At 29.7% G+C, this 24,853-nt stretch overlaps 1 protein-coding gene across 1 annotated transcript in view; it reads right to left on the reverse strand.

The window, feature by feature from the left end:
• LOC136989432 (neural cell adhesion molecule 2-like) overlaps positions 1 to 24,853 on the reverse strand; it is a 223,190-nt gene that overhangs the window by 56,302 nt on the left and 142,035 nt on the right. The window contains exons 3-4 of the mRNA XM_067287572.1: positions 24,364 to 24,474; positions 15,205 to 15,408 (exon numbers count right to left, since the gene is read on the reverse strand). Of these exons, the coding sequence (XP_067143673.1) occupies positions 15,205 to 15,408; positions 24,364 to 24,474 (315 nt within the window). The remainder of the gene's footprint in view (positions 1 to 15,204; positions 15,409 to 24,363; positions 24,475 to 24,853) is intronic.

The raw sequence follows: 24,853 nt of genomic DNA on the forward strand, positions 1-24,853 counted from the left end.
CTAGTTTTGACTGTCTAATTTTTTCTCTTCTGTACAATTTTACTCTCTATCTGCACTACTAGATAAAGTTGTAAGCTAAGAACACCATCTATAATATAAAAATATAGATAAATATCGTAAACACTGGGTAGAAGAATGTGCTAGTCTTTGGATAATTGATTAAACAGTTTAAAATGCTGATAATGACGAATAATTCAATGAGCTTCACACTTGAAAAAAACATTGTGAGACAAAGTTTTAAAAAATTTATCTCTTTGCAAGCCAAACACAGCTGTACAAAGTACTTGTGTTAAGTGGTATTAAGCACACCTTTTAGATGCTTGACTTGACATTTAAACAATTTATTCACTAATGAAGTAAAAGAAAAAAATGGGGATAGAAAATCGCTAATGGAACGAAATTTTGTTTAAATATTAAGATTTCAAATCTTTAAAAAAAAAGTATATTTATGCTACTGACTTTAACATAAAGGAAGAATTTTTGACAATGGTCTGGTGTGGGAAAAACCTTTGACTGCTTCCATCAACTTCTTTGTGTTGCTTATGAAAGACGTGATTGTCCAGTGACCCTCAGTTAACCTCCCTCTATTTAAACTCTACCCAACTCTATTGAAGTGTAACCGAGGCATTGAAAAAATTCTTCACCCCCTGGACGTAATATAGGTCAACATCTATAACCGCAAAAATAGCTGGAATTCTCTTAATTATGTATGAAATTCTAGACACTGCAGTATGAAAATTTTGAAGCTGCCCTATATAACCATCCACTGCGATTACATTAGAGAAGATAAGCAGTATCACGTGGTTAATAGAGCAAGTGCAAGTATCACTTATCAGTACTACATCCCTTTAATCATCTCTGTATGACCTGTTTACTGAACATTTGAACTGAAGCTGCAAGGATGTTCATTATTTCTATAGTTTGACTCGTGAGCATTTTACTTAGTTGTGCCTTCTAGCTAAAGTTAAATCAGCGAATAAAGTATTGATTTATCATTGTTTTATTCGGGTTTATTCTCGTTTTTTTAATGAGAATATCAAAATTTAATTGAGACTATTATGAGATGGGTAGCTATTTCTTGATTTCTTTTCAACAAACTATTATTTTAAAAGTAAATTGATAAGTTCTAGAGCTTAGCCTGGAGGCTTTTGTGCATGCGGAAAGATGCTTAAAATTTTAAATTCGCAAAAAAAACTGTTTAAATTCTCATAGAAATTTGTGATTTATTCCTTAAAATTAATTATTTTCATTTTTAATTAGCCACAAAGACTTGTTATTCTTAAAATATAAATAATTTATTTAGCTAAAGATATTTCCTACTTTCAAACTTTAAATTCTTTATATAGTTCCTGTGATTCTAATTTTAAAATTTCTACATTTTTAATTTTCTAGTGCTCTAACGGGTCTAATTTCCTCTGCTCTTATTGTTTTAATTTTGTGGTTCCTATGGCTTCTATATTTCTAATATTGTAGTTTCTATGATTCATATTGTTCAAGTCTTATTGTTCCTACAGTTCTAATTTTGTTTCAATGGTTCCTACATTTTTAAATTTGTGATATTATAAAAGGTAGGAAAAATTAGTGGCTTCATGTGGAAGACGAAATTCCTCGAGGAACCTTTTAATCTTCAAACAATGATAAATTACGAGTGAATTTTGGTAAGGGTAAGGCCCATCACCTGTTCAGTGGTTTCCACTGGTGGGCCGATAAGTAGATATCTAATATTCTTAATTTAATTGTAGGCACCTGAAATTACGTTTAGTTTTTAGGTACCTAAATTCTTGTTTTAAGTAAGCCTATCTGCATTTCAGGTGCTTAACAACAGTTTAGATGCCTACAAAACAGAGTTGTAGTGCCTAACACAAATATTGGTACTTAAAATTTTTAGTTTAATCAAAGATACCTGAATTCTTGGTTTAATTATAGATACTTAATATTCTTAATTAATTATAGGCAGCATCCTTAATTTTCCCGATTTAACTATAAGCGCGTAAAATCGCCACTGGCCACAAAATATTTTTAGTTAATTATTGGTACGTTACCTGAAATTCTTAGCATGCAGTATATTATAATTCCTTCTATTCTAGTATATCAATGCCTTATATTTCAGTATAATGAAGCCACGAAATGCCTTCTATTTTAGTATAACGATACCGTTACGAGAAATCAATAATTTAAACATAGGAAACTATCAATAAAATCTTTATACATAGGTTGACTCAAAAATTAGTTAATCGAGATATATTGTTTTAAGGTTATTGCACGATCAGAAGCAGTTCCGAACTGTTCTAGTCGTTTTGATAAGTGCTTTTAGGGTCACCCTGTATGAAAATTAAACGAATTCAACTCAGATAAGAATTTTCAGATAAGAACGAAAAGAAAAAAATAGCAAAAAATTAACGAAGGATAAAAAAGGCAGAGGTGAAGTAGAAAGGTAACGAATTATACACACCATCAAATACTATTTAAGATTTAAAGATAAAATTTTAACGTTACTAGAAGAAGAGAAGGAAGAAAAAATATATTTAATATCAAATTTCCGATTTTCTCTCGGATATCTTCACGTGCCATAAGAGAGAGGGGGTAGAAAATAAATTTAGGAAAAAATCTATCAACACCTCTTCCTAGTAAGAGTTTGCTGGAGCATTCGATTATGTTTTCAGATCGCGTTTTTACATTAAGCAAAACCAGTTTTGTATTTCAACAGTTGGAATGAAAGAATAAAAAAAATAATAAAATAAATAAATAAATAAAATGATTCGAGTAAAATCGAATGAATTTTAGAATTCGATCTCAGAACCGAGTGTAAATATTTAAGCAAGAAAAAAAACCACACGCATACACACGCTCCTATAGAAGAGAGCGAAGAGGAATTGCGACACTTTAACACATAAATTTATAGAAAAATATAATAATATAATATAAAATATTTTGTGGTAAACATCAGAATTCTTTCGGTATCGTGTACAAAATTGTTTATGGTCCTCTAACGCGGGACTTCTGCCACAACTTTATGAATCATCCAAGCACGGAACTGCTGTACAGTTCCGTTCATGGAAGGTCTATTCCGCTCTGACGATTGCTGTTACTATCTAAGCGGAAATTCCGTTAACGTCTAATACAATAACCTCTCCATGATAGAGAATAAAAAAAACAAAAAACTAAGGCCAGGTGGTGCCAACTTCCATATCCTTTCCCCTCCCCCTCTTATACAAGAAAATGATCACTCACTGCAGGAGAAACTGAGAAACGAATCCAACTAAATCTATACTTTCTCTGCCTTTATACGTAGAAATTTAATTGTATCGGTTGTCCTTTTTAAGGTGTAAATGAACTTTACTGCTCCCTTGACCTCTACCCACTTTTTATGTTTGTCTTTAACGATGCTTTGATGAAAAAGGGTGCTTATGACTGAGCGGTTAATCGTTTTTCAACGGGGTGATTTTGACCCCGAGAGAGAAATATATATATATAATGTATATTGTTTTGTTAAATTTTATTGGGGAAATTTTTAAAATATTGATTAAAAAATTCCTTTAGAAGAGTGAGAAACACTGCTGCTACTGCTGTGGAATGTTAAGAAACACATTCAGACTGTCTGCTAGACCTATAGAAATTTAATTGTATAAGCTGTCTTTAGATAAATTTAAGGTACATTAACCTTCAATCCTTCGTTCTTTGACCTCTTCTGCTCCGTTTTTATTAAAAGTATTTACCTAATTGTAGTGGGGCCATTGTTTTGTGCTGTTAAGAAACACATCCAGAGATTTAGATAGTATCAAATCTACAGATTTACTTCGATTATACTCAGAAAATTTAATTATATAAGCTATTTTTAAAGGAAAGTTTAAGGTGTAAGTAACATTTACTGTTTTATTCCGTTGACCTATCCTCCCATTTTTTTATATTTACCTTTAACAGTGCTATGATAAAAAGAGGTTTTTCTGATTCAGTAATAAATTTGGTCATTCTAGAGGAGCAGACACTGTTTCGGAATGTCGAGAAAAACATTCAGGGATTCTGAAAGCACCGACTATAAATACAATATATAAGAGAACTTTACAAGAGCAGAAAGCTCTCTCTCTCTCCCTCCCTCACACTTGAGAATAAGAAACAGCATAACTTGTATATATAGCAAGGACTCGGTCTTAAAGTTTATGAACCGTCTGATAAAAGAAAACAACTATCAAAAGAACTGGAAACTACAAAGTGATGTAAGCTTTATATAAAACTACGAGAGATTCAAGCTCCTCTAGGTAATTTGCATATAAAACTTGTTGAAATTAATGCTTCTGGAAGTGTGTGTCTCGATTTAAATTAGCTAAAATACATTTAAAAAAGTAATTTACCGTCTTTAAAATCGTAAAATGTAATTTAGGTAATGTAATAACTCATTATTTAAAAAAAAGGAAAAAAAGAAAAGGAGATGTGTTTCAAGATTGCTTCTCCTCATCTTCTCCTTCCTTCTTACGTATCATTCTTATTAAATTATAATTTTGTAATGTTTTATGTATGAATTTATAAATTTTTAAATAATTATCTTCCGGATGAAAAGTTAAATGTGTATTTTTTATATCTTTATTTAGTGTTTATTGATTGTTTCTGGAGTGAGAGAGATTTTTTTTTTCTTTTAAATGCTTCTCTCTGGTCCGTTTTTATATTCTAGGTTTCTTTGAAAAGTTCATTTTTCTGGAATTGATGAATCTTGAATATTTAAAAATCTTACTTAAATCATTTCTAATTTTTGAAGAAATGAATCATAGAAAATTTCATTGTTTTAAAATGTATTTAATTCACATTTTTAGCCCCTAAACTTGATTTGAAGGTGCTTCTAAGTGACAAGTAGCTAAGTAAGCAAGCCAATAGCATAATTCGTTTCATATGAACTGACTACGTTATCGGTTTGTTTACTTAGCTGCTTGTCACTTAGAAGCACTCAATAAGAGAATTTAGTCTCTCGAGAAGAGCTTATTTTTCTAGAATTTTATACTTATTAAATCGAAAAATCACGTAAATTCGAACCGTATTTGATTTGTTAAAGAAATAAAATCCTAGAATTTAAAATATTTTAAGGATTTAATTTCTTTTATATGCTTCTAGAATTGTATAATTCTATAATATAGATCCCTATATATGAAGAGATTTTCGTAGATATGACTCATAGCAACTAGCGTCAATTGATGGTTAGTTCATCCGGTATTTGTCAGTTATTAATTTACTCTTCTCTAACAATTCTTTCTAACAGCCGCATCGTACAAAATTACGATTAAATTTTGGGCTTTCCCTCGATCGGTTCCTTTATATCCCTACTGTACGTCAATTATAACGTACACACCATGTTAATATACCTCATAATAGAATAACTTAGAAGATAAAGATAAGCGCACCCTAAATTATACTTAAAACCCTATAATTTATATAAAATTAATCCTTTTTACAAAGATCTATGCGCAAGTCCTTATAAATTATCGATATTATATGCTATAAAACATTAATTTAAGGCGAAAATAATAATATTTTCTAATTTAATTACGAATAAAGGGAAGAAACTTATCAATAGAAAAACTCCAAATTTACTTCTAGAAAATAATTTGTATGTGTTTTATGTATTTAAAGTAAATTGTATAAAATTTACAAGTGAAATTCCTATTTTCTCTTCTTTTCTTTTTACATTTAGCAATGTAATTCGTGTTGTCCAGTTTACTTTTAATAGACATTCCACGAATGTGCCATGTGGTTGCCACGTGCCCTTATGTCTATCATACGTGGTACTGACTAGAATTTGTCACCGTGGTGGCTCATACGTTTATAACATCGTGTTTACACCCCACATGTGGTACTCGTCTTTCGATACCGCTTTGTAACCAAAAACTTGTGTTAAAAATAAAATTATTTAGAAGTTACAGCCTTGACGATCTTAATTTTTGTATATCTAGAAGCTTAAAAAATATCCTAGAAAAGTATTTTTTTAAAGAATATAAATAAATTAATAAAAACAAATGTTAAATTAAAATTTACAAAAAAATCGATTTAAAATGCAAAAATTAAAAGAAAATGATTAATTTATACACGTGGAAGGAAATAGATTAAAATTTACAATAAAAATAAATACATTTAGTAATTTATAAATAGAATAGGATGTTTTAAATTTAAGCAAAATGTATCAAAAGTATAGTAAATAAACAAGAGATATTGTTTATTTACTATACTTTGGATGCATTAGAGAGAGTATAAAATATATAAAACTAACTTAAAAATAATGCAATATAATTACAAAAAACAACAATAACTTAATTAATAATTTAGTAGCATTGTACTGTACATAATGTAACAAGTAAAGATTTGCTGCTCATGCCAAAAAAAGTATAAAACCGGAGATAAATCAGGATGAAACCTATAATCAAATAAAAGATAAAGATCTAATTCAATCCGCATCTGTAAATCATAGAACGAGACACTTTTACAGTCGTAAATCTGTCTACAAACAGAATGATGTTATCTTGTTGGGGAGTTCGTCAAACGATCAATGTATAAGCGATAAAATTCAATGTAATATCCTGAAGGTCTAAAACTAGAATGTACAGAGAAGTGAGAGATGTGACGTCAATATACATCTCATCAGGAGGTTAGTAATTAGCAACAAAGTCAGCAGATGGTACAAATACGATATGGGAAAGGAAAATTATCACTTTAATGAATACAGACGGTCAACTTGGGACGTTGTGATATCGAAAAATAATTAAGCTGCTGATTAGAAGAGAGGAACTGAAAGAAACCAAACGATTCAAAGTTGAAAATGTTAGCTTTGAGGTCCCTCTTTATGAGAAGAGATGGTGTACCTGTCGAGATATGGTCCTTTTCTCTTATTGATTTTTTGGCTTGTACGTTTTCTATGCTGTTTTATCTTGTAAAGATGTTATAATGGAAGAGGAAATGTGTCCCTTAATTTTGCTTATCTCAACGTTTTACAGGTGGAGATTCTAAATGGCAGTTTTTTTCCGGTAATGATTCTATTTAAATTCTCTTAATTTACATCGTCATTAAGTTAATATATATGTTTTTTTAAATAAAAATATGCTTTTTTTCCTAAAATATTTAATAATTATATTTTAAAGACGATTTATTTTTACTTTATATAAGTCAGAATGAAAGAGATGCTTTTCAGTGGAGCAACAAGATGTTTGCAGGATAACCACGTATGAGTGAGTGGCCATATTTTTCACTGAAACGTACAAATGTACACGAAAAAGTAAATAGTTTCGTATATTTTTATTAAGATGGAATAATAGCAGGAATCTTATTTTTTTACAGAAGGATTTTTCTCCTCTATAACCTGATATTATCTTCATCATTATACGTTATTTAACGCACCTTTTTACTTGTCACTCGGTAACCTGCTATTAGTGAAAGACAGGTAGACTGTGACCTAGTCCATTATTAAGCTTGGCATTCAGGCAAGATATGTACTTGATATCATTTTGTTATTAATCACAGTTATTGAAATAATTATTTAAAAAAAAGGAGTACGAATTTTTAATGGAGAACTTGAGAATTTACAACTGTTTCTAGGCAAAGAAACACGCTTGTAATTTCTTCTACGTCATCTTATGTGGATGTTAATGAATTAAAAGCAATGATAAGAATGTAATCACGGAGCTTGTGATGCAGTTCTTTAGTCAAGCGATCGACAGTCAGAAAAGAACGGAAGCTAATCAACGGAAGTTTCATGGAAAGATCTGTCAGCGGAAGTTGGAACAATTTTGTCTGTGGGTCTCGAGGGACTGGTGACTTAATGGCGTGTAGGTGGGTTGCAATTGAAGGGGGAAAGACCTCTGGGACTTCCAAAAACGTTCTTTCAGGACAGCAAACGGAATAGTGGAATGTTATCTGATAGGAACGATCGTATTTCTTCTTGGTTCTCGACCCAATTGCTTTCAATCTTGTTTCTTTTCAGTCTCTAAACATCATGGAAAAGTAGAGTGCTTCAAATCTACCTGTCCAAAAGGATGAGTAACCAGTTTTTATGGATTCAATATCAAACAGTGGGATTTGCTGCCAGAGCAGTTTTGTTCTATGGACATTTTTTTCTCCCCCTTCTTCTTTTTTACCTTTCTCTTAGTTTAAAAGTTTAAAGATAAAAATTCGGTTAAGCTTGACGTGTTAAATTACTAATTCACGTTCTAGAATTCAACAGGGACGTTATTAAGTGATATAAATCATTGAAATTAAATTAAAACAAACAATGATTTTTTCCATTTATCACTTTAATGTTGTCGTTAAAACTCGTAGACCATGTATTTTTTTATTATTATTTTTCCACTCAAAACTTTTTTATCTTATAGAATTTATTTAAAAATTAATAATTTATTAATTTCATTGTTACGTAATAGAAAACATATATGAAATTTACGTGATAAGGAATATGCTTGAAATTTAGACAGTTTCATGTTATGACGTAATAGTAAATATAATAGTTACGTAATAATATAATGAAAAATTGGTGCGTTTCATTATTACGTAATAAAGAAAATGAAATTTACACGTGACTGTGCTTTTATGACGCAATAGCACTATTGTTATACTGTTACGCAATAATAAAATAAAAAACGCAACTTACACTTTTTAAGTTTAATTGTCACGTAATAAGGAATTTGCATGAGATTTATACAGTTCCATTTTATGACGTAATAATACAATTTAAAATCACAAATATTTCATTATTACGTAATGAAGAATGTAAATGAAATTTACGTAATTACACATTTATGACCTGATAATGAAATTTAAAAATCGTAATTTTTAATTCGTAAACTTTATTGTTACGTAATAAAGAATGTACGTAAAATTTACGTAACTGTACTTTTATGACGTAATATTAAATATATTTTTTACGTAATATCGGAATTTAAAAATTATAATTCACCAATTTTTTCCCCTTTTTTTAAATTATAAATTTAAAAAAAAATCGATCTTTGGATGCTAAAAATTTACACTTTTTAAATGATTTATTTACGAAAATTAATTTTTAAAATACGTTAATAATTAACTTTATATTTAATAATTATAAATATATAATTAAACTTATAACCTGATAATTAAACAATTGTTTTCGTTATGATTAAACCAATTTATTTTTCCTCGTCCTACAAAAACTGCAATTATGATTTTTGGCCTAAGATAATTGAGATTAATAACCAAATTAACTTTAGAATTAAATTAAATATATTCATTTTCTTTAATTTATCAGTGAATTTCTCGAAAGAAACGTGCTGAGGATGACAATATATATATATATATATATATATATATATATATATATTTAGTTTTAAAGAAAAGGTTTTGTAGTTTCGGATCTGTTTGTACACCAACCAGATCTTGTAGGAATCATAAACTAGTTTAGTTCGATGCCTGAGGCAAAGTCACGTGGATACAGGGAAAAGGGGGTAGGAAATACTAAAGGAATCGATCGAAACTTTGAATTCTGACCCTTTCCCTCAGGACTGCAAAACACTATTGCAGCATAATAGATTGTGCAAGATTCCAATACTTTGACATGTAATTTAGACATCTCTCTAACAATGCCAACGATCAACGTTGACTACAAAATAGGGGAATTATTAAATAAAAGATAATAATACATTTCAAAAAACGAGAATAAATCGGTATTTTCCAATAGAAGAAACAAAAATCTAACTTTTTTTTTTTTTGGAAGAAACATCCGGGATAACCGGGAGCAACACAGAGTTATCTTCTGGAATCCCTGGTGGATAATTGAGAATTTTTCGTATCAAAGAGCGATTTTTAGATAGTTAGGTTGTAAATTTGATCTAGATTATGGGGAAAAAAGTGACTTTTAAACGTTTTGTAGCCGATTCATTTTTGTTCAGCTCCCAGTAATAAATGAGGCAAATATGTCATCCATCTTGAATAAAAGAATTTTCTTGACGTTGATTAAACGCTATCCTTTTAATTATCCAAGTCTGATATAGCACGTATATTAACAAATCGATAGTCGCTAGCATCACGATATGTATAATTGTCTAGTGTCATTTACCGAATCGTAAATCATTACCTAATCTCAGCTGGTCGGTCGACAATGAAGCATTGACATACATTTGTCACGGTGTAGCAAGTTGCTAGAAACACCTGGCCTAGTGTCTAATGATTGGGAACGGCGTAGATTGACGTAACCAAGGTAAAAGGGGAAAAATTATACGTGTTTGACATTCTAATGTAAAGACAAATGATCATCATCTACCCTTGATAAATAGACATTGCTAGTTTTTCTTGGGTTATGGCAATTATCATCCGAATTTTTGATTAATTTTTAACAAAAGAATGCTGAATTTTTGATTAATTATCTTTGCAATACGTCTTGTCAATTTGCTCCAAGTGATATTTTCGATCGTATCAGTTACGTGTAAAAATTACTTCTTCATCTTCTGGTGATACACTTAACATTTCTTCATATGAGAGTAGGCCTTATATATCGTTTCATAATTTTTTATCTACTGATTAATAATGTATAAAGCATATTTTAAGCCCTCTCGCGACCTCCTATCTTAAGAATATCTAACAATATATTTCATGTTATTACAATTTGCTGTGATAGGAATTATTATTAGATTATACGTCGCAATCGTAATTATATATATCTACATACAACTGTTATAAAACCATGCATTAATTAAATCTGAGCAGAAAAATTACTTAACATTTAAACCATTTTCTTCTAATTAAATTATTTATTAAACTTTTTTAATAACTAAACACGGAATAAAAAATTATTTTAATTAAATTCATGTAAAAATTTATTATATTTTTTCACGAAAAACTGTTATTATATGTATTATTACGTCAATATTATTTTAAAAAATTACGTAACAATTAAAAATAATTTGCATTGTTACGTAATAATAAAATGTTCTGTACTGTTGAAACACAATGCCGATTTATTGATGTATGAAACGTATTGCTATGACATCATTTTGTTCAAATGTATTAAAATCGATTGTTGTGTAATGAGTATTATTATGACGTCATAGAGAAATGCGTAAATTTTTGCATTGTTGCATAAAAATAAAATGCTTTCATTCTATTGTTACGTAAACAATGTAAACTCTGTTATCATTATAGGGCTAGAAAAATGTATTATGATGTCATATTATAGAATTACTACGTAACAATATGATTATTTTCGCATGATTATTTTCGCAATACAATGTTGTTCATTGTTGAAAAACATTTTAAAAATATTGTTACTTAATAAAAAATATTATGATGCCATATTTTAGTAAATTGCGCAACAATATAAATGTTTTAGAATTGTTTCCTAATAATGTAATAATGTAAAGCGCAATTATTACGTAAGAATTAAAAAGTTGAATTGTTACGTAACAATATTTAACACATTTGCTATGTTATTAAAACCTATTATTACGCAACAATACAAAAACCTGTCTTGCGTAATAGAGCTATTTTCGTTTAACGTAATATAGAATTGTCACAGTTTTTTTCAGCGTTAATCACCAAAAATTATAAAATTTTATTAATTTTATCGTTTAAAAAAATATTTTAAGAGAATAAATTATAAAAAAATATTACAAAGAACATTTCTGTTTACAGTCTATGAATTATTAAAATAATAATAATAATAAGTATACACAGAAAATACATTTAGAAATGAAAGTAAATTCAGTAGAAGAATGGTGAAAATCATAATATAGAAGGAAAAAAAAAGAAATCAAAGCTTCATCTCTTATAAAATTGTAATTTAAACTGAAAGCATCGAAATAATAATAATAATACAAACAAAAATCCTGTTTTACTTTAACAAAGCCATGGCCTCCATTCTTCTCAATATCATTTTCTCGTGCCTATTTTTTTTTTTTTTTTTTTTTTTTTTTTTTTTTTCAATGCTAAGAACGAACGAATAGGTAAATTTCCGTATAGCAAAGTCTGTAACCTCTTCTGTCATAAAATATACTATCCAAGCCAAGTAGTTGTAAAGTTAAAAAATAAAAATGGAAGAAGAAGAAGAAGAAGAAGAACCGAACGTACTTTGTCAGATTGCTGAAGTGATAAATGGTAATGGCTACCCGCTTTTCTAACTGTAAACTGCTACACTTTTTCAACCCCCCTATCCGCAATAGATAACTTAGAAACGTATAGGATCTTTGAACGTCCGATTTTTGTACGATGGATGGGATAGTTGCATCTAAGAAAAGACTCAGCTCCTACGAAAATTCAGCTTCCTGTAGGGAAAAATAAGTAGAATTGTGTGAATGTGGTAATGTAAGTTCATTTAGTTTGGCAATATTTTCTTAAGAATATCCCTTCTTCTATTTTTTATTATTATTTTTTTTACTTGCATTATTATCGTCTTGTCTGAAGTATTAAGGATTCCATAAATCATCTTAGATGAATTTTTTTTATTTAATATCTTCATAAATCACACCAACAATATTTTATTTAAATGTGGATAAAATGTAACATTTCACTATGATTTATTGCTGGAGGGATATATAAGTTGCTCGAGTTAAATTTATTTAATAAAATTCTTTCTGTGGAGTGTCTTACTCGAATCAATTAAAGGAACAATGAGTGCATGGTCAAAATTAATTTTTTTTCCATCCCTCCCCTTCTAATCTGTGTTTATGATGTACAGATTTATGTTTTCTTAGATTGTTTCTCTCTTGTTTCTCGTATTATTTTTGTTTTAGCAACTTTATTTCTATCATTTCATCTAGATTAATGTCTAATTATACTTAAGTTTATTCCTATTTTTGCTTTAGATTCATCGTCATCAGTGTATCCAATTTTGTATGATGCTTTGTAGCTACGTATTTAGCCATATTTTGCTTTATTCTACTTGATAATTTACTTGAATTTAAACTTTTCTTCACTTCTACTTACATTTATCTACGCTTAAGATTAAATTGTAGCCATAAATTTATCTTCTTCTCTTATATTTTGCATTCATTCTTGAATAATTCGTACTTTTTAAGCTGTGAATGTCTATGTATTTAACTATTTTTAATTATTATACACATTACTTAAATTATATTTATATAAATTTATGTTTAACCTTACACAACCACCTTTAATTTTAGAATTAACTCATGTTTTCATAGATAAGCATCTCGAATTTAGTTATACATTTTTAATTCTATATTTTAATCCACTTCATCCTCTTTAGAAGTGCTTACAAAATGTATCAACGAAGCAAAATAATTTCTAATTTCTCTGGTAATTCATGAAGATTCTCATCTACACACGAGAGCATTTATGCACGCGTGCATACACATAAAGCTTAGTTTTATTGCATACGTTCTTCTGTAGAGTTGATTAAACTTTAAATTTAAGAATAGAAAAAAATCAATTTTTTGTACTGTTTTTGTTATAAAAAAATACGAAATTGTTTAATTTTTTGTGGAGTGAACATGCCCAGTCATAGAATAGATCGAGATCAGCATCAAAGATGTCCAAAACAGGTGGTAGATGAGGTTGAAAACTCACCCAGAGGGTTAAAATCGTTGGTAGTATTCAGATTCTCTGCATTCATCTCCACCTCTTATATGTAAGATGGCCCGTTTTTTTGCTAATGGCCGGAGGAGGAACGATACAAAAAACCACCCTGACTAATCACTAAAACTAAATCACCGTCCTCTACAAAAAAAAGACTAAATTAACTGTCTGTCTTTGACATTAGTCTTTGGAAGATCATCAATTATGAACAAGATTCTGTTATAGTTCAACGTTCTCCCCCCTCTTTAAAGAATGCTGTAATTGAACTTGTAGATATTGTGGGGTGAAAATTAAGTAAATTTCGACGTTTTTATTAACGTTATTTTTAAAAAGAAATAATGAAATGCGAAGCAAATTAACAAATTTAATCTTTCAATTCGATTAATTTGTACTTTTTTTTCCTTTTCCCTCCCTTCTTCTTTTTTCAGAATATATTTATATGTATATAAAGAACTTGCAGAAGAAGGAGGGAAATGTTAAGAGAGTTGTTAAAAACTGTAATTTGCACGGTCATAAATTAATCATCTTTTTATAATTAATGCGATTCTTTAAATCAACCGTAAAGTTTTAACTTAATAAAGAGGAAAAAGTGTGAAGTAAATTATGGTTTAAAAGTAAAATTATGTTAAATATTTTAATATGTTTCTTTTTGTTTTTTCTTTTTTGTATGTAGTATGAATGATTTTTTTTATTGAAAAAGTGAAACGTCAATGATGCGGTGCGTAAATCCACGCGTGAAAGATGATGCGGATGCATTCCGATAGAGATGATGCTGTTCCTAAATGCACGTGCCCAGCTTTAAAATGGTTTTGTGTGTATGCTATGAAATATATTTTAATTCTGATGAAGAAACACAATGCGATTTAAATTTGTTTAACCTCAACATTTCAATAATGAATGACATAAATATGTAAAAACTAGATGATGGTGATGTGCTTAGACAATTCTGTACGTAAATGCATGTGCATAGATGATGTATCCGCGAGTAATAAGTAAATGACGTACTGGCATGTGTGAATAAGAAGCTGTTAATGATGATGTGTATGGATGATGCGTGCATGGAAGCGTTTGCGTGGATGATGCCTTATACGAATGCGTGTAAAAGACATTGTGAATGAATCTTTGAGTGGCATGCGAGTGCATGTACGGATAATGCTTTATATAAATGATTATGTGCTGATCTATGTTGTAAATAATGCAGTTCACGAACGACTTTATAGATGATTACGCACAGAAAGTAAGTTTAATTAGAAATTAATACTTCCACACACAAAACTTTCAAGTATAATATAACTAAAGGTAAATTTCTGTATACGTATTAACGTTTTTCATCGATTACACTTAATATAAACGAATAATTACTGTAAAAATATTCAACAGGTAAGTAATTCTTACAGATAAACGACTCTTTTACTTGAATGATCCATATCTGTGCATGCTTGCTGTACAGATATGGATCATTCCACCCGCTCTGCACAAAAGTTAACCCACTTATATGCAGAAGAAATAATAACTTTTTATGCAAGATTCAACTTTAAAATTAATTATAAAGAAGCAAAGTAAGGATTTATCACTTCTTTAGCATCTTACACACCATAAAACTGAAGCAGCAACTAAACAAATACATATATTTGTACATAATATTCCCGTTTTTAATATTAAGAAAGACTTACTTACAGTTCATTTCCAGAGTTATAGAAGATGAAGTTGGGACGGATATGTTATTATTCGATGCTTGACATATATACACAGCCATCAGGTCCAATCTCTTAAGGACAGCAATCTCCAATTCATTTCTTACAGTATTGGGTGATGTTACCTCATGAGTATCATCTAGTAAGATGGTGCTCTTCCACCAAGTAAGGCTAGGCAATGGTTTACCTGTAAAGACAAACGGGACATTGTCACAGGAACGACATTGCGAACTTTAACTATACCTTGGGGCATGTTAGATTTCTATTTTGTTTACCTGATGAATAAAATATAATACCGCTTGTGTCTTCAGTAATGACCTCTCTAAGGATTTAAACTATTAACATACAAGGCAAACCTAATCGAAACTGTCTAACTTTATTCCCTAAACTGAATAATGGTGTTTAATTTTGTAAGGATGCTTAAAGAAGAATTAAACCAAGCATCATTTTACTTCCCTGCTTGTTATACGTGATACAGGAAAAGTATGGCTCCACTCCCAAGATTTTTACATTTTTTGGACTCGGAGGACCTTGAAACGTCCAGAAATTTTAAAAAATTTGGGTTTTTATCTGTGTTTATTTAAGGGGAGAACGATCTTGTTCACCCAATTTAAAGCTGATTAATTCCCGTGCCTTCTGTCGAAAATTTCTGAAATTTTTCAGGGAGATTGGTGTATTAGGAGGGTTTATGCTACCAAATTTCGGCGGTTAAAGGTCAAGTAGATGGAGAGATAGAGGGGGTCACGTGTCACATCTCGAGTGGGGTCGAACTTAATGAAGACTTTACTCGTTATTAGTATTTACAATTCTTCTTATAAAACTCATCTCTACCCTCAAAATTAAGCTGTTTTGCATTTTGCACAGCCCGCTACTAAATCTTTTTAATTGTAAATTCTTTTAAAAAGACCGAAAAAATATATTAAAATCTTGTTTTTCCCGGTAGTAGAACAGATACTTAATCTTACAGGCTATCAGGCTGATCTTTTACTTACACAGAATCCAACTAACAAACTAAGTAATCACGAGACACGCTGTAAATTGGTGGATTCAAGTCTCTGCACCCGCACCTTGAGTAATCTCTTGAGATCCCTATTGCAATCACAACAATTAGTTAATTGAGTGCTGAGAAGATTGAAGAAGGATCTATAACTCTTATACTTCTCTTCAACAATAGGGGTTGGGTGCTAACAGTAGAATGCTTTTTATAGATTTGTTGTTCATCATTGTATCGAATGTCGAAAAAAGTTTCCAGCTGTAAAATTGTGTCAGAGCCCAAGACTTTGATGTAAATTAATTTATTGTCTTCTATATTCAAATATATTTATTTCTTCATCAAATTTTGATATAAAAGATCATAATATTTTGGAGAAACTCGTGAAATTTGCCATAGAAAACTAACTCCAACTCTCCACTCCACTCTACTCTTACTTTAAAGAAGTAAATTAGCATCAGTTTTCTTTTTTTAATTTAGAAAATTTGCTTTTAATTCACTAAATTCTTGGATAATTCTTTAAAAATATAGCAAAATTTGCTTTTAATAGGGTAATATTTGCCAAATTTTATTAAGAATTAACTTAATTTTTAAAAATACATAAGTGGTTGTTTTCGCTAGAATCATGTGCAAAACTAATTAATTAAAACACGAAATATACGTGATTTTAACTATAAAAATGTACAATAATAAATAACAGGTTATATTTTCATTTTTGCACAAATTTACTTATAAATTTTTAAAATACTTTTTAAAAACTCACACGAAATATATCGAAGAACAAAAATTTTCGGATCCACTACAAAAATAAGTAAATTCTATGTAAATTAGGTATAAATAATACATAGTTACTCGGTTTATTTACAGAATAATACTAATTAAAAATTAATTTCAATTAAAACAACTGATGAAGATTTATTCCTCAATCAGTAGACCGCGATCTCTTAGACGATCCAAATCCTGTGCTCTGTGCGATGTTAAATCCGGAGGTTGGAAAGCTGGTGTATTGGATCGACTGTATCCGTTAATATAAAAGAAATAAATAAATCTAATGGGATATTAATTATTATTATATTAAAATAAACATAATTGATGTACAAATAATCGATTCTATGACAGGAATAAATTGCTAGAAACATTTTTTTAGAGCTATACAAACAAGTTGTAACCAAGCAAAACACATGTAGCTATATGTTACAAGTTTGTTATTTTGTTTCTCTTTGCTACAAGTTGTGTTTTTCAATAGCAACAAAATAATATCCTGGGGTTGTTTTCTAGATTGTAAAGCTTTCTAGATAGTAAATGCATACCTTTATCGATTAACCAGCCAAAGATATAATATGTAATTTAATCACTTTTAAACTACTTTAAATAAAATTAACTCTTTTAGTAGATGTTTAAAATAGTTTACATTGTATAATGACATTAAATTACATTAAACATCATTAAATAACGTCTCTTTAAACAACATTAAACTATTTTAATTTACATTAAACCACACAGAACAACATTAAACAACGTAAACGACTATAAACAACAATTTTAAATTAATCTAAATAACATCATTAACCGACAGAAACGACTTTAAATAGCATTAAACAACGTTAAAACGTATAGTAAACACGCAGAAACCCGACTCGACTTGATTCAACATCAACAGAACATTAAGAGCATTGTAAACAACATTAAGCACTTTAATCAACATTAATAAACTGTAAACAACATTCGACAGTCGTTTAAACAAAAGGTGTAAAGTATTTTAATCATGAAACGAGATTAAGTAGAAAACAAGTTTAAATTTCTAATCAAGAAAACAAGCAAAAATTATTGTGACATTATTACAATTTCAAGCTGCAATTCTCAATCATATTTTAAATTAATTTAATTTAATATATATGCTCTCCATCTCAAATTAGCAGTATTTTGCCCCTGTACATCATACTTTTCCTGACAACAACGGAGTCGTGCCGGTCAAAGGAAAACATTTGAATTAAAATCACGTGGCTTCCGGTCTAGATCGGACGTTAATGTATAGTTAATTGAGGCCTCCTACTCCCAATCTTTCCATATCTATTTTCGAATTCCATCTATATAACTCCATTCTCGATATTAAAGAAGGATAGACAAATCGACGACAGTGGGAAATTTATAGGTCTATAATTTTTTCAAATTGTAGCCTAATAAAGTAAAGAATTCCAACTTGTATATTTACAAACTGAGAACAAATGAGAGGACATGCGATAATTTACTGTACCAGGAAGCAATATCGAGTGATAATCAGCAAGTGATGCAGAATCGAATTATAATAAATGACACGAAATCCCTGGCGATTTAACACTGCATAATGTGTTTGTGATTGGAGAACATGAACGTTGCTTTACACATAATTCGCTGGAGGATGCAAGACGGATAATGAAGATGATTTTTCATGCATCATTGAATTATCTCTCGGGTATATTCAATGAATATTATAAGAATGATTAGCGTTTTAATGAATGTAGCTATTTATCTTTTGAATAATGTTCGAAGTCATTTATCTATGGTAATTTTCGACGTGACGTACTTCACATTTTACGTAACAATAAGGATTGATTACGCGTAACTTTTGACGTCACCTTTTATGTGTTTTGTAAGTGAACCAATTGTGATTATCTCATGTAAAATTTGATGTTACGTGAAATTTTTTAAAGCTGTCGGGGCATAAGTATGATCCATTCGAGGTAAGTTGGTGCAGTTTCTCGCAGAAAATAGATTTTTCTATGACGTAATTAGCATAATCTGTTGCTGTTCTAGAGCATAGGCGTGAAGAATTTAATTACTACAAAATAAATTGGAGAAATTCTTCTCTTGTTATTTTAAATGCAAGTAATTAATTTTACAAACTCGAGCATAAAAACATCGTTGATATATATTTTTTATACCTATGTACATAAAAGTCAAAATATGTATGTATGTATGTATGCATATTTGTTAGGCAAAGACTTCGACTTATTCGCGCCAAATTTGGCACGAATATTCTTTGCTACCCTAGAAAAGTATTGTGGGAGTTTCCATCCCTAAAGTTTACCCCGCTTAATATTAACCAAGGCAATTTTCTGTGTTTTGCAGTTTCATAATTGTAACTACAGTTCAATAAATATACATTTCAGTTAATCCACATGTACATGCACGTGAGCAATAGCTGAAAATAAGCGTAAACAGCAATCTACGATAGCTACGAACGTGATAAGTGTGAACATATTTGCTCACAGTTAAGAATTTAACCCAGAAATTACCAATAAATAAATAATCACGAGACTTAGCAACAGCGTCAGATTATTCACTCAAATTTTCTCATATTAAGGTTGATAATAGGCGAAAATCAGACGTAATTAAAAAATAATAGTGAATTTAAATAATAAATAAGTGAGTTGGGTCGATAATTAAGAAGAAAACAATGAGTTAAGCTATGCATAAGGGAGAAGGAAGAGCAAGAGCAAAAGAAGGAAGGAGAAGGAGGAGGAAAATAAGGAAGAAAAAAATCTTTCAACTAATTCTTATTCTGATGTGCAATGGAAGAAAGACACGCTCCATTTTATTTCATTGATTTTATCATTAGTGCGAAAACAGCATTACGTGATTTTCTTCAAACATGAATAAACATGATACTTCTATAGTTACTACCTTACAAAGCTTAGAGCAAATTAAGGATTTCATCGAACAATTAATGACTATTTCCTCTTACATAAAATGCAATTTTTTCCATAAAATTTTTTTTTGCATTTTCAAAATTTTTTTTCGGGTAAATGAATTGTGTTATAGGTTATATAACCTCATAAGATATTCACAGTACGTTTTTTGCGTATAAATTTTTGCTTATTTCTTTTTTTTATCAAGGAAGGATGATACAACGCATGCATAAATAAGTAAATGCTATCGACTTAAATGGGTTTTTATCAACTATTTTATTTATTATCCCACTAAAAAAACTATAGAGACGATTAATTTATGGATATTAAATTTTAAAAATGAGGTTAACAAAAAATAATTCTGTAGAATTATTTGAATTTTTATCATTTTTTACTCTCCATCCTCCTCCTCCTCCTCCTCCTCTTCCTACTTCTGTATTCGAGTTAATGTAGAAAGTACCAAAATTTATTTAATTTTCGAAAATTTTTTCTTGAATTTTATGCTGGATTTAAATGAAAAATTCTTAATTATAGTCCGGTAGATATTTCTAAGCTGGGAAATTGTGTATTTTGTTGTAATTCTTGGTTATTTATGGCTTTAGTTTATTCAATTTTATCTTTAAAAAAGACGATTTAATCGAGTGGAGAGATAAAGGAATTTTTTAGTGTATAACTCTACCGAATGTAACAGGATTACCATTTAAATTATGGTTAAATAATGAAGAGTCGATTATAGCTTAAATTGTGTATTTTAGATAGTTTATGTGGTTACGCGTGACTCTCAGCTTCCAAGTAATGTAGGATTAAGAAGAAATATAAAGCTGTTATTCTTTCTTACGAAGTGTTAGAATGGTCCTTTTTTTGTTGTTTTTGTAAAGAAATAAAATGAAAGAATTGAATTCTTGATCGTGTAGATGTTAATAATGTATCCATACTTCATGTGATGCTGCAGGATACGGATGCTGCAAGATGCAGATTCTGTATCCAATGATGCAGAATATGGAAAAATGGAATAAACTATTCATTCTAATTTAATTTAAGAGGTTGATTTTATGTAAATATTTCGTGATATAAGCTACGATGCATGTCTGAGTGTATGTATATATAAGAGTAAAAGATGCTAGGGATACAAAGAACGAAGCTATAACGAGAGTAAAGTGATGAAGATTATGCATTTCTGTATATTTCAGGATAATTATATTCTATATCCTGATAAGGATACTCATTCTGTGACTATGATATTATATTTAAGCATTTATAACTAAAACATAGGAAAAATAGTATAAATAATGATGCAGATGCCGTAGAACAACATTTAGGATGATACATATGTTGTGATGTTGTTATCGTATATGATGATGCAAATATGTGATAAAGAATTATAACAGATTTGATAATAATATAATGGTGATACAGCAATATAATTAACATATATATCTTCAGTAATTGGATGTTAAAGCTAATACTAAATAATTTGCATCATAATAATAGTGTGACATTCTATATAAGAATTTATGTAAATTATATATTATCCGAAATTATGTAAATCTTATAGTAGTACAATGGAATAAGTAGATTAAAATGGAAGAGAATGCGTGAGGAATTGGATTAACTTTTGTGAGGAATAGTTTATTCTGGTATTATTATTGACGTGATATTAAAGTGGGAAAAATGCTGTGAGGAGTAAAATAAGTAAAGTTTAAATTGGATAAACATGATAAAGAATAGAATTAGCAGAGTTAAAATTAGATAAACACTACAAGGAATAGCATAAGTAGAATTAAATGAGGAGAGACTATGTGAGGAATAGCATAAACAGAATTAATATTGGTTAATTTTATGAGAAATGGCAAATGAAGAATAATTAATGAAATAGTCTTTTAATGGGAATAGTATAAGCAGATTTAAAATAAAATGAAAACTGTGACGAATAGCACAAGTAAAATAAAAATAGATAAGAACACAAGAAAGAATTGCATAAATAAAATTGTAAAAAAAAATGTTATAAAATTTCACAATAGCATATTTTTATTTTATTTCTTTACACTGTTTACTAGAAAATAAAATACCTGGAAATGTTGTAGAAAATAATAAAATCAAACAGTATATACAATCGAATTTTCTCAAATTTACATCATTTTTGTAGTATTAAAATTCAGCTACTTTCACCACGAGGCACTACTTGTTACTGCTGAATAATATCGATTTGCATTTAATTAATTATTCGTGAAAACTCATTATCTCTAGTAAAACATCAGGAAAATGGAAAGGGAAAAAAATACAAACTGATTTTATTGAGAGATTCCAGGAAAAATATTTTTTTAAATGAATCTTCTGTATCTTTTAAGAACTCTTTAACTTCTGAATAATTTCTCTCCTTAGGGAATACTTGCTCGACGAACAACGTGTTCATGGCTATATATATATATATATACAAAATTACTTATTCTCCTTTAGGGTAGCTGCAGTATCATTTTATATAATTAGCTCAATAACAAATTCATGAGTTTGAAGTATATAGGCCTATAATAATATAAAATATATGAAAATATGTTTTATAAATAGAATGTTCGATATCGTGAAAGAAAAACACGCATTGCTCTAAGCTAAGCTTGCAATTTTTATTCGCGAGCGTACTTGCTACACACGAAAACAATACACCGTTAACTAATTTTTGTGTCAACTTATGTGTATGTGTATATACGTAAGTACACATTGTACAGTACACACAAGACATACATTCCCATTACACGCAAGACACACATACACAAGACAAATAAGCACACACACATTTACATTACACATAAGAATTACATACAAGGCATTCTCATTTACATTACACGGAAAGCATACAGACACAACACAAACAGGCATCTGCACACATTGTATAATACATTATATACAAAGCACACTTACACATACACTTAAACATACACAGGATGGCCACCTTAAAGTCCATAAATTGCTCTTATTTAAGCACTTAATCACGTTCTTTAGTAATTCTGATACCGATGTTGAATTATGCCATTCAGTTCATAACCTACTTTAAAAAAATAATAAAAAGAAGAATATTTTAAGCAAGGCATACAGATGCTTAATGATGCTTTTAAACAAATAACGAACAGAGCAGGTGCACCTGATTGATATTGCTTTGCAAAATTATTCCATTTACTCTTATCGTTTCATAGTAGTAGTAGTAACAGAGGTAGTTTAGTAGAGAAGGACACGAATAACTTTCCTAATTTCACTTTCACTCTTCTAAATTTATGCAACAACACATGAAAGATAATTTACTGCTAAATTGATGATGCTGCAAAATGCGATAAATTTCTAATTTAAGCTCTTTTATCCTTTCCTAAAAGGATACAAACAACCTGATTAATTATTTCTACTAAAGTAAATTGGAGAAATTCGTTCTTCCTCTTTATTATAACGGAAAATTTTCATAACCTCTCACTCGTTATTATTATTATTATTATTGAGAAATTAAATTCCTCATCCTTATATTTAGGATATAAATATATTTAAAAGCGGATTACTGTATAAATTGTGTTTGATATTGAAGTTAATTATCTTAAATTTGTACAATTAACTAAAAGATGATAAGGCGTTTAATTTATAAATTGTTCACATTTTTCTTTATTCGTTGGTGTATGAGCCATTTTGTTAGAAAATACTACTTAATTGCCTACTGCTAAGTGATTTAGATAATAGCTTTCTCGTTATAAAATATTGTAAATTAGCCTTTTAAGGCTGCTTACGTATTAGTGATCAGCCTTATTAAAAATTATGAAGTAACCTTATTTAAGTTGGTAAGCCTGCTTAGTAAAAAGTGACAAGCCTTACTTGTTAGTAAGGCTAATTACTAAGAAATATACTTACTTCTTCTAGTAACCTTCTCAGTAAGTAGCCTTAATGACTTTCATATTAATAGTCGTATATCTCCGGTATCCTGATAAGTGCAAATATTAGCCTTGTTGTCAATATACAACAGCCTTCTTATTAATACAAAGGCTATTATGTTATGCTGATATTAAGAGGGTCATGATGCCTGTTTGTCCTTACACATATAACTAGGAGCACGTAATAGCTTCAGAATAAACATGTTAGGAGCCTTATTATTAGTAGGCACATGCATCAAGCTTATCAGTTGTATGTGTAGCCTTCTTGTAAACGGGCATGGGTAAAGATTTCTTGTTAAGAATGAAACCTATTATTTTTTCCTTATTAATAAGCAGACGTAATAACTTCTGTAACAAGCAGAAAGCATAATATTTATCTAAGTATACATTTTCATTCTCTCACACATGTTATACTTTAGTACATTGAAGGAAAATAACATTAATTAAAGTAAGTTAAACCATGAAATCTTTGGACATTGTTTACCAAATTCTTCTTCTTCATTATCGATTAGTTACGCTCTAATCAGGTAAAAGAGGACCCCCCTATATAGAAAATTGTAGAAGTGGGTCCCTCTACTTACCGCCTTCGGATTCGCAGATGAGTAAGAGTCGATCTCCTTCATTGTAGGGACCTATCATGCCCTGGAGCACCTCGCCGTTGTGGTCTTTGATGATGGGAATTCCGGGAGGCACTGGAAAGACAGCAATGGAAAAGAAATAATTATAATCTTGAAGCATACACACACGAAACTCTGATCTGTTAAGGTGATAGAGGAGCCTCTAGCTAGTTTGTAAGAGCCGCTGTGTAATTTCACCTTTCAAAATTTCATCATTTTCTCGCGTCAGGATGTCTGTCATTGTTTCTTTAAAGAATTCCTTAACGTGTGAGGTTAAATGAGACTCATATATATAGATATTCTTCATTTTTTTCTGTGTGTTAAATCATTTCGGAGGTGCCAAATTCAATTAAGTTTAGATGGTGTTCACGGGGTGTAATGAATGATTATTATATTTGTATAACGGGTTTTTTTTCAGTTAGTAAATGTTGTATTTAGGGTGGGGGGCCTGTTT

The sequence above is a fragment of the Centruroides vittatus genome, unplaced genomic scaffold (genome assembly GCF_030686945.1).
Source record: "Centruroides vittatus isolate TY-2023 unplaced genomic scaffold, ASM3068694v2 scaffold_576, whole genome shotgun sequence".
In the NCBI taxonomy this organism is placed as follows: domain Eukaryota; kingdom Metazoa; phylum Arthropoda; class Arachnida; order Scorpiones; family Buthidae; genus Centruroides; species Centruroides vittatus.